General features: G+C 41.3%; 1 protein-coding gene across 1 annotated transcript in view; it reads left to right on the forward strand.

Annotated features, from left to right (window-relative positions):
• The window catches only part of adgrb3 (adhesion G protein-coupled receptor B3), a gene marked incomplete at its 5' end in the record, with an annotated part of 241,112 nt that overhangs the window by 103,825 nt on the left and 124,915 nt on the right, over positions 1 to 12,372 (forward strand). Inside the window, 2 exon segments of the mRNA XM_080448668.1 lie at positions 1,449 to 1,613; positions 4,419 to 4,520. Of these exon segments, the coding sequence (XP_080304794.1) occupies positions 1,449 to 1,613; positions 4,419 to 4,520 (267 nt within the window).

A 12,372-nucleotide genomic window follows, 5' to 3' on the forward strand; every position in this document is an offset into this window, starting at 1 on the left:
TTGCTACTTTGTCATAAGTAAGTAAAGTTATCATACAAGTACAACACAAAAATAGCAAGAAATAGCCAAAGTACAAGCTCTGCTATTATTTTAAGATTTTGAAAAGTGTACGTGGTTTGTGTAAGTGTTGGTGTCAGTTTTAACGAACAGGTCACAACGTGTTTCTGTCTACCTGGAACCACTACTGACAGAGGTTAGTTGTAGGACATGAAATCGCCCTGTACACGTGAACGAAGGGTAAATGGAGGTCACAGTGGAGAGTGGAATGTGGTTGGCGCTTACAGGCTATAGTACCTTTCCTTTCAGACAAGGGCATGTGATTTACTACACTGCTAAAGGGGAGCATCTGTTTTTTCTTTTCTAATGCACAATTTTACAGGGTTCATTAAAAGGACATAAAACATTCTTCTCCTTTTTTTTTTTTGAAACTTCAGCATAAATGCGTTATAGTATACTGTCAATGAGAGCCGAAATAATTACCACTCGCAGACCGCGGCCTAGTCATAAAAAGAGATACACTCTTTGATTGGGTATTCTTATGGAAAGAAACTGACAAAATCTCTTGTCAAAAAGCACGCGTTTTACAGCGCCGTCGTCCCCTTTCAAACATCAGCATGTCAAGAAATCTATACCCATTTACCGACCATGAAAAATGAGCTGATTATCACGTCTTTGCACCATACGCTCAAGATAATTGCTGACTGCGTCCCAAGGGCAGACATAAATGGTAAGGATGTCGTGGTGTATCTCACAGGTTAAATCAGATTCATTGAAATCGAAAGGCTCAGTGAAGCAAAAGAGATGGCCCTCGTGGTGATGAGTCATCTTCACTGACCTCCATTGGTTATGGATGAAGTGCGCTGACGCCCCCCCCCCCACCCCTTGAGGATGTGTGTGTGTGTAACAGTGGTGGAAAAAGTATTATGTTTTACTTGAGTAAAAGTATCAATACTGCAATGTAGAAGTACTCTGTTACAAGTAAAAGTCCGGAATTAAAAGTGTACTTGAGTAAAAGTACGAAAGTAGTGGTATCAAAATGTACTTAAAAGCACCAAAAGTAAAAGTACAAAAATGTTTGAAAATAGCAGATCTACAAGCTCACAACGCGTCGCGCTACAGCTACTGTACAAACGTCGGATCTATCTTTGTATCTTCATGTCGCTGGTTTTCATTGAAAATGAATGGTATGCCCGTGTGAACGCACCATTATAATATAATAATTTATATCTGCAAAGTAACTAGTAGTTTTCAAAAAATTGTAGTGGAGTAAAAGTACAATATTTGCCTCTGAGATGTAGTGGAGTAGAAGTAAAAGTACTGAAAATTGGAAATACTCCACTAAAGTAAAAAATACCTCAAAACTGTACTTAAGTACAGTACTTGTACTTAGTTACTTTACACCACTGTGTGTAACCATGAATGGGTCGGCTCTTTCTCTCACCATGCAGCCAACGGCCAGTGGAATCCCTGGGGGCCTTGGAGCGGGTGCTCAAAGTCGTGCGACGGCGGGTGGCAGAAGCGGTCCAGGGTGTGCCAGGGGGCGGCGGTCACCGGGCATCAGTGCGACGGCACGGGGGAAGAAGTCCGCAAGTGCAGCGACCAACGATGTCCAGGTAACCTTGAAGGAAAATTCTAAAGAATTTGAATGATACGCTATCTCTGGACTCTGGGGCGTTCGTTCGCATAATGTCAGGGGTTCCCAACCTTTGTGTGTGTCGAGGACAGTGTTGGAAAGTAACTAAAGTAACTTAAAGTTATACTAGGTAACTTTAAAAAACTAAAGTTACATTTGATATCTTTTGTGAGTGGCAAATGTTTCACAACACCTATTCCATGAATTTCACCCCCGAAAGCCTTTTATAAACTTATTTTCTATTGCGTCTTTCCCGCGGAAATTACGTCATCCGGCCGGAAAACGGAAACGGAAACGCACCGGTTTCTTGTTTGGAACTACCGCACTAGTAACAAAAAGGAATTTCACGCTGTTTTTATGGCATTATAGGATTTGAAGATGGAAAAACAACAGCAAAAAGAAAACACAGCTCACGGTAACTAAAGCTCCACTGGCTAAGAGAAACGATCCGCAGATAGTATAAAACAACAAAAAGAACGCTTTTTGAAACGCTTCCGCCTTCCGGTGAAAACAAATGGAATTCTGGGTAATACAGGCATCCATTTTTTTTTACTTTCCAAGTATGGCTTTAACGAAAAAAAAAAAAACTAGTATAACTAATTACTTTCACGTTTTGAGTAATACATATTACAGTTACTATTTTCCAAAAGTAGCTATATTTTCATGAGCCTTGGTGGTACTGTGGGCTTGAGTGTGTTTATTTTCATTCCGTGATCGTCGTTATTTTTGGTCTGTTGATATAATGGTAGATCGAGTTGCTTTGCAGGCTGCTGATCCAGTCTAGGTCTAGACTCTAGAGCAGATACGGAAACGATGTCTGTACGTGTGCATTATCGGATGCGGAAGGGCGGGCCTTAAACCGGATCAAACTGGGCTTAGCGTGAGACTCACACATTCGTGTGCAGCATGCGCGCAAAAAGAAAAGTAAACTAAAGTAATAAGTAACACGTTACTTTTGGCAGGGAGTATTATAAGTAATAAGTAATATTACTTCTCAAACAAGTGACTAGTAATAGGTAATATATTACTGTTTTTGAGATACTTGCCCAACACTGGTCAAGGACCAACCAAATGTATACACATCAGGCCGAGGAGCCGTATTTGACAAGATGGAGTCTCAGAGATCCCCATCTGATAAAATTCATGTATTCCATAACCTGTCTATATACTGCAGATATAGGCAGAATGACATTGAAGAGAGTGAAACCTATTAACTCATTCCGTGCCAGAGTTTAATATCATAATGTACTCACCAGTGCCAGCGATTTATTGTTGTTTTTTTCACCTCGCCACAGACCTCGCTAAATACCTTAAGATCGCGTGTTAAACTGTTTGTAGACACACAGGGTAGCTGTGTGAGTGGCCCAGAGAAGACATTTCGGCGACATTCCATTTGGCAGTAGTCGCAGTTTCTTTTAAACAGCGTTCAGTGCGGAGAAAAACAACACAGAGATAATGGCGATTTAGCGGAAGCTTTAGAGCGGGGAACGAAAAAAATGACATTCATTTCCGTTTCCGGGTGTGCTACAATGAAATGTGTCACTGCGAGAGAGTGCTATAATGAAACGTGTCACTGCGAGAGAGTGCTACAATGAAATGTGTCACTGCGAGGAAGTGCTACAATGAAATGTGTCACTGCGAGAAAAAAAAAAAAAAAAAAGACCACTTCGCGTAGATCTACGCGACTGGCACGCTGCGCTGTTATTTAGGTTTGCGTAGAACTACGCGATTGGCACGCAATGTGTTAACAGTGAAACCTACAGTATAAACATTATACATTCTCTCAATCTCTCACTAGTTCAATGAAATAATAGTGAAATTTAAATATTCCACATTCTGGTATAGGCACCATGAAATGTTTTCTGGGGACCCCTCTGAACGCCCTCTAGGACCCCTTGAAGGGTTCCTGGACCCCAGGTTGGGAACCACTGACATACAGCATGTAATCGATGACACTCAAGTGTGAACAAAGCTGGATCAAGGTGGGACGTGGCCCAGGATAAAGCCTGATTTATATCTAGTTGCTCGTCTGTATTGTCCTCCGATTAAAAGCCGATCTACAAGCTCACAACATGTCACGATGTGACACGCTGCGAGCTTGTAGATCGGCTATTATCGGCACACCAAACCGGTGTGCAATGAAGTATACATGTATACACGTGTGGATTGAGATGCTTTCTTCTGTCCAAGGATGGTTGCATAAGACATGGCTAGCTTTGAGGCAAACCAGGGCTTAAATAATCGTTATTCTGAGTGCAAATAGAGCCCCCCCCCCCCACACTGCTTTCATTATATTTTAATTGAAGAAGTACATATGGTATTCATATTAACGCCCGCACTGGATTACTTGTGTGAATCTCCATGGAGACTGTCATTGATTTACAATATTCCACTCTTTTTTTTGATCTAAGGAGTCTCTTTATGTAATGGCAGTATGGTTCTAATACTTCAAAAGACTCTTAAGGGATGAAAATGATCGTTCCAGGCAGGCAGAAGATTACCAGATAGGATAAGAAAAAGAAAAGATATACATTCACGAGAATGAAATGGAGAAATGCAAATGGGACATAATGTCCCGTTAATGTTAGGAAACATCTTGCCGCTGTAATCTGCAGAACTTTCATATATTGTGTCCGTGAGTCTGATTCATTCGGAGACACAGCTAGCATGAAGAAACTGTTGCATCATATTGGAAATGCTGCGCTTAGAAATACATATTAAAAAGCCTCGGTGTTGACTTAGTAACTAGGCTACTTCATTCAACCCCTTCTTTTTATTTCCTTAGCACCGTATGAGATTTGTCCTGAGGATTATGCGGTATCCATGGTGTGGAGGCGGACCCCTTCAGGGGAACTGGCCTTCAACCGATGTCCCCCCAATGCCACAGGTAAGGATACGGGCAAAATTAGAACCTGGCCGATATATATCGGCAATACTTTTTCATATTTTTGGGGGGCTTTTCTTGCCTTTTATTGATAGTCGCCGTGTAGAGAGACAGGAAACAGAGAGAGGGAGTGGGGGGAAGTGACAAGCAGCAAAGGTCCGCCAGACCCGGGAATGGGGTAACTGTCAGGCATCAGAGCCTATGCCACTCAGCTATTGGTGCCTCCGCGTCATCAGCGCCCATACCCTAGGTGGGGTTGGCGAAAGGGCCTACTCTGTGTGGAGTTTGCATGTTCTCCACGTGTCTCTCAGGGTAGTTAATACCCTCACAAAAACATGTAGTAATCCTGGTCGCTATACTGCCTCCCCCATGACAGCCGGGGCGCCTGATGGAGGAGAAGGGAACTGGGTGGAATAACGTGTTCCTTCCACACGCTACGTCCAACCGGGGAAACTCCCCCCTGTCAGTTGGCTCTCATGCATTAAAGGGGGCATGAGCTCGGCCCTGGCCTCCCTAGGCTGTTGAGGGGAGTGTAGCGGCCAGGATCACTTAGAAAATTGGCACCGGGTGAAAAATAAGGGTTACAAAAATCGCGGGATAAAAATTACAACCAAAAAAAAGCTATTGGTGCCCCATATCGGCCATTATTTGACTTTTTTGGCGACATCGCTATCGACAATTATGCAGCCGATGATATGTGTCCAGATTTTAACCCAAAAATAAATCTACAAGTTCAACAACGTGTCATGTCGTGACGCTTCGTGAAGTGTTGTGAACTTGTAGATCAGCCGTTTCTGAGAGATAAATGTTTTATCTATCAATAAAGTTAGTTACCAGTATGTTTATTTGTTAAATTTGTATCAGTTTGCTTTATTTATTTATTAATGTATTTATTTTACAAAATACTAAATAGATGAATAATTATCATTATTCAAAACATCGGTAATAGGTGGTCTAGGGCTCCTCCAAAATTGGGAACGGACCCAAACAGATCTGGCATTGGGTCAGACTATTTTAAAGGACATGGACAAAATGTCTCATCATCAGACAGCTCAAGCCGCGATCATTGCTGAGAGACTTTAGGCTCCGTGAGATATATGGCGGAATTTGGGGCCGTCCTGGTAAAATGATTGCAGACGCTCCGTTCCTGACACACGGTAAAGGATCGCTGCAACCCTGACGTGTTGAAAAACAAGACGAATGGGCTCAACACTTCTTCCATTGTCACCCATTTAACAAATGTGTGTGTGGTGCGTATACCAAAATATTGGCCACAAGTTTAGTTATTCACTAATATATCGTATAGGTGCTAATATATTTTAAAATAATTTCAAAACATAGGAAGAAATCTAAAATAGCAAAATCCACAAGCTCACGTCAACCCATTAAAACCGGGAAAGCATCTGTGTAATTTTTTTAAAAAAAAGCATTTAAATAGCAGATATTTTTTACTTTTTTTTATTTTATCTTGAAAGTGTGAGAACTACTGATTTGGAAGCCATTTGTAGAATCGGCCTCAGGTCTTAACGGTTTAATGGGTTAAGAAAATGTAAAACATATCGTCTCTGTCGGGTAGAAACCTTGTATCTCCTTACTTCAAAAAAAGTTCTACTTTGGCATGACAGTGTTGCACAGAAGTAGCGAAAATAGCTCATCTAATAGATTGGCTAATAATTTTGAAATGAAAGCTAAAATGGTGAGCATAATGGTTTTATAAATATTTATGTTTGGACCAGTGGTGGAAAAAGTACGAAAGTGTTTTACTTAAGTAAAAGTATCAATACTGCAATGTAGAAGTACTCTGTAACAAGTAAAAGTCCGGAATTCAAAATTGACTTGAGTAAAAGTACAAAAGTATTGGTATCAAAATGTACTTAAAGTATCAAAAGTAAAAGTACTAAAATGTTTGAAAATAGCAGATCTACAAGCTCGACGCGTTGTGAGCTTGTAGATCTGCTATTTTCGAATAGCCTAGGTATAAAATAGGGCTAAAGTGGTTAATGTATGTTTTATAATGTAATAATTTATATCCGCAAAGTAACTAGTAACTAAAGTTTTCAAATAATTGTAGTGGAGTAAAAGTACAATATTTGCCTCCGAGATGTAGTGGAGTAGAAGTTAAAGTATAGACAATTGGATATAGGCTACTTAGTTTTAATAACTAAAAGTAGCTCAAAATTGTACTTAAGTGCAGTACTTGAGTAAATATACTTACAGTAGTTACTTTCCACCACTGCGTTTGGACATACGAGGTCTTTGCCCCGACCGCGGCGATATCAAACGGTACAGATGAATCATCATCAGCAGGTCAGATGTGCCGATCCAAACGCGTGCCAGGGGCGCCGCTGCTGCTGCCTGCCTTCCCATAAACTGTTGGAAGCTGTGGCTGCATTACGGGTTTCACAGCGTGATTTAATCCCAGGCCCTGTCTCCTCCAGTCAAACACTTTCCATTCACACACCGCTGAGGGCCGCGCGCCTAAAACCTGTCAGCGGTGGCGGAGAGTCATTAAGAACATTTACTCAAGGTGGAAAAAGTACTCACATTTTTTACTTAAGTAAAAGTATCAAAACTGCAATGTAGAAATACTCTGTTACAAGTACAAGTCCGGAATTCAAAATGTACTTGTGTAAAAGTACAAAAGTATTGGTATCAAAACGTACTTGAAGTACCAAATGTAGAAGGTACTCATTATGCCGAATGTCCCATTCCACAAGTTTTCAAATGTAGCCAATAAAATGCATTAAAATCTTTTGAAAATAGCAGATCTACAAGCTCACCATGCGTCACATCGCGACGCATGGTGAGCTTGTAGATCGGCTATTTTCAAATGGCCGAAATGTATATAGAGCTGAAGTCGGGGATGTATGTTTTGTAATAATAACCAAAATCTACAAAGTAACTAAAGTTTTCAAATAATTGTAGTGGGGTAAAAGTACAATATTTGCCTCTGAGATGTAGTGGAGTAGAAGTAAAAGTATTGAAAATTGTAAATACTCCAGTAAAGTAAAAGTACCTCAAAATTGTACTTAAAGGGCAAGACCACTTTGATAGAGGTTTGGGTTGTGTATTTACCTTGCCATGATGTAACTCCAAAGGTGGACAAGAAATCAAAAATAATAATAATTAGAAATTGATCATTCTAAATTTGCTCCTCATTGACTTACATTGTACGGTAAAACAGCTCTCAAAGTCACTCTATAAGCACGTAAACGAACACGAACAAAGCTGATTCAGACAATATAGAACATCACCAAACCCAGTACTGTTTGTTTTTTTAATAAAAATGTCAACTTCCTGCTGATTTTACTATTTGAAGATCCGGATCCGGATCCACAAATCCAGTCCAGGTTTTCTTCTTAATAAAAATAGCAAAATCAACAGGAAGTTAACATTTTTATTTAAAAAAAAAACAGTACTGGATTTGGTGATGTTCTATACTGTCTGAATCAACTTTGTTTGTGTTTGTCTATGTGCTAAAAGAGTGACTTTGAGAGCTGTTTTACTGTACAATGTAAGTCAATGAGGAGCATATTTTGAATTATCAATTTCTAATCAATGGAGCGATTATTTTTTATTTCTTGTCCACCTTTGGAGTTACATCATGGCAAGGTAACTAGACAACCCAAACCTCTACCAAAGTGGTCTTGCCCTTTAAGTACAGTACTTGAGAACATGTACTTAGTTACTTTACACCACTGTACTCAAGTACTGTACTCAAAGCTGCACTACTGTATGTAACTTTTCTTTTAATGAATATAATGTAATGTTGTCCAATCTGTATGGTAGAGTACGTAAATAAATCATAACTTATACAACTGGGGTGGTTGTATTTTGTCTCCCTGCTCTTCTATTGAGACATTTAGATCGTGTCAAAGGTCATGTCTCACCTAGACACAGGATCTGACATGAATTTTGACCTCATCAAGATTCAATGTATCCCCTGAGCAAGCAGGCAGGCTCTATTAGCTCAATGGTAAAAATGTCAGCACTTGCGCAGGAAACCGGGTTCAAATCCGGCCTAGAAGAGAAAAGCTTTAAGCTTTAAGTACGATTTTGAGGTACTTTTAATTTACTAGGGTATTGCTTCCTGAATTGCTGCAGTGCATGGGGCTGTGGTGAAAGAAGTACTCACATATTTGTGCTTAAGTAAAAGTAGCAATGCCTCGACATAAAAATGCTCCATTACAAGTAAAAGGTCTGCATTCAAAATGTTACATTTTCAGTATAAATGTATAAATGCCGTTAGATACTTACACCACCACAAACCTGTAAGCTCATCTGTGTCATGGCAACAGAAAGCATTTCACAAACCAAATCGAGTAAAGAAGGGGGAAAAAAGCAAGTTGTCCAACAAATGTAATGCGGTGTGTCTCTAATTATGATTGCTAATAGTGATTTGAACTGTGCAAGTACGCTACTCTACTGTACACGGCTTTTTGGCTCTCCACATTATACGGACCCACTTTCCACAACGTCCATTTTCACTGGTGAGCGCTGCTGAACAAGGCAATAACGCTAATTGTGAGTGGCAACACACTCACGCCTAAAGGAAACACGCCCCACAGTTAACGTTATTATTACCCACAGCTGTTATTTTTTGCCCGTCAAAAATGGCTGCTGTGGAAAGGGTAGGTTGGTATGACAAGGTTACAAGGTTACAAGGTGGTCTCTATTGTCACGTTGTATGTGCGTAAGAGTAAAATGTTTTGTTCTGCTCCTCAGGCACTGTATCAGCAGAGACGTCATTTCATAAACACTAGAGGGCGGCAAAGAAATGACGTCTTAAGTCTGATTGCAAAAATAGCAAAAAATAGCCGATCTACAAGCTCTCACAGTGCATCGGGATGCGGGAAAAAAACAACATAAAAAGGTAATAATTGTCTGTAAAGTCATGCTCAAAATAAGGAGGGTGGCAAATGCCTTCCCCTGGAACCCCAAATCACGGCGCTGTGTGTAGGGTCGGGATCCTTTAGGATTTTAACGATTCCGATTCCTTAACGATTCCCTTTAACGATTCCAATAGGGGGTTCCAAATGGACCCTTAGAGGTCTGTAACTCTGAGAGTTATGGTGGTACTTGAAATTAAAAGGTTTGTGAACGACCGGTATTGTAATTGTACACCAGACGAAGAAGTCCACATATACCAGCTCTGACAGTGTGATAAAACCGGTTACGGAAAACGGTTCCTAAATGTGATGGAACCGATTCCAGTTCCTCGATGTTAGATCTGGTTACTCCGATTCCGGATCCCAAACCTATACCTGTGTGGCAGCATTGGTAATAATAATAAAAATCACACCCTGTGTGAAGTGGGCGGTGTCTTGCTAGCTAATCACAATACTGAATGGAGTCGATCAATCATGTACAAAGGATAAATACATTTATTGAAACACTCTTTATGATGGACAAAACCATAACTTGAAAAAAACCAAATTTTGGTTTTTTTCAAGTTATGGTTGCTTATATAGGGCTATGCACATGTGTCATGTGACACTGGCCAATCACAGTCCTGAATAGGCTGTGATTGGCCAATCACAACGCAGGATAATTCTACTAATTTCCTGGGCCCAGATCACAGCGCAGGAAAATTTACATTTTTCCAAATCTCACTTATAGGGGCGGTTTCACCGCCCAAAAACAACAAGATAAAGGAGGAGGAATAGTGGGGGAGTAAGAAGAGAACTGTTTTGACCATTGCCAGGTGCTTGAAGGTGTTGCTGTGCACAAGGTCCTTACCCTTAGGTCATACTGTATCAACTAGGCTACTAGACTAGGATGAGTGGAAACAGAACATTGCCTAAAGGTGCAACCCGGGGCGTTGATACCCAAGTGGTTAACCCATTCAATCCGGGAACACATCTGTGTCATTTTGTAGATCTGCTATTTTTGAAAAATCGTGAATATTTGTGCAAATCTTTGAATATATATTTTTTAAAGCGATCGTTTGTAAAATATTTTGTTCCAGGGACCTACAGAAGCAAAGATCTGAGTTACAAATGTTTTAAATATATATATATGTTCAAAGATTTGCACAAATGTTCACGATTTTTCAAAAAATAGCAGATCTTGTAGATCTGCAATTTTTAGCCAAAGTATAAAATAATGGTTATGGCTAAAATCTAAAATGACACAGATGTGTTCCTGGATTGAATGGCTTAAGGTGTGTACTACCACATATTAGGCTCTGATGCAAGTCCCCAGTTCGATTCCTGGGCACCTTTGCGGCATGTCTCTCCCCGACTCTCTCTGCCCTTTTATCTCTCTTTCTCTAAACCGTCCGAGACTAGCAAGAAAAAGTATTTTTTTATTTTATTCAATATGTATGGTAAATGTACACTTCGGTTGAGAAATGCAGGCTTTGTTTAGAGTGCAGGTAAATCCAGTTTGTTCTGATCTTTAGTGATCCACGCAGCTATTTACCGGTGATTTTTGTATTCAGACATCGTCGACCTATCTGCACTGGTTACTGTGGTAACGGCATTAAAACATAGGTGTTTGATCTGGATAGGCAAAAAAATTGATTTGGGCCGCCAGTCTGAACAATAGCCTTAGACCCTTACTAGGACTATACATACTGGCTGAAGCTCAAAGCGAGATATCTCCCCTCGTTCCGTGGTATAAGCTCAGTGGTAGAAATTCTCCCGCGTGGGAGAGACCATGGGTTTTTGAATCCTAGTGAAGAACATAAATCTTACATATTGCAGCTTTAAAGATATGGCACCTGGCCGCTGTGCACAGTAAAAAAAATCCTCAGCGTTCATTTTACTCCGAGAGCGCACAAATGGAAAACCGAATGGACCCGTATGGGTCCATTCGGTTTCCATTCGAGCACTCTCGGCCGCTACTGAGGATTTGACTAAACCGTAATAAAATGGCCCAGGTGAAGTCAGTGTGGGTGGGGGGTGGGGGGGGGGTAAGGTGCTCAGTGGGGTGTGTAGTTGGGGGGTGGGGGGTGGTGGGCGTCCTCTCCTGCTTGCCTCTGGCTACAGTCCTCTTGTTGCATGGGTGCATCGCACAGCGGGGGGGGGGGGGTGGTGGTGGGCGGTTTCGTGTCCACTGATGTCCTCGGTGCATATCGCCACGAGGTAGCTGTTGGAGCAAGGAGGTCTACGAGGGTGGTTTTTGATCTATCTACCTCTTTGTGTGGCGGGAGAGAGAGGGAGGGAGAGAGGGGGAGGGAGAGAGAGAGAGAGAGAGAGAGAGAGAGAGAGAGAGAGAGAGAGAGTGCGATACAGAGAGATGGAGAGAAAGAGGAAGAGAGATGGAAAGAGAGCCAAAGAGAGGGTGAAAGAGAGAAATGGAGAGATAGAAATGGAAAGAGAAGAGAAAGAGAGATACACGAAAGAGAGAGACAGAGAGAAAGATTGAGATGGAAAGAGAGATAGAAAGAGAGAAAGAAAAAGAGTTATAGAAAGACCAGAGAGCTAGTAGGGAGAGAGAGGGATGGAGGGAGGGTGGAGAGAGAGAGAGAGAGAGAGAGAGAGAGAGAGAGAGAGAGAGAGAGAGAGAGAGAGAGAGAGAGAGAGAGAGAGGGAGGGAGTGAAATAGAGATAGAGAGAGACAGATAGAGAGGAAGAGGGAATGAAATGGAGAGATAGAAATGGAAAGAGAATAGAAAGAAAGACACATGAAAGAGCGAGACAGCGAGAAAGATTGAGACGGAAAGAGAGATGGAAAGACAGAGAGGTAGTTGGGAGAGAGAGAGATGGGGGAGGGTGGAAGAGAGAGAGAGAGAGAGAGACAGAGAGAGAGAGAGAGAGAGAGAGAGAGAGAGAGAGAGAGAGAGAGAGAACGAGCTCTGACGGCCAGAGGAAGTGTGGGGTGCTCGTGGGAGTTTTCCTTGCGATGTGAA

This window comes from Gymnoscopelus braueri (genome assembly GCF_963280865.1).
Source record: "Gymnoscopelus braueri genome assembly, chromosome: 14".
NCBI lineage: Eukaryota > Metazoa > Chordata > Actinopteri > Myctophiformes > Myctophidae > Gymnoscopelus > Gymnoscopelus braueri.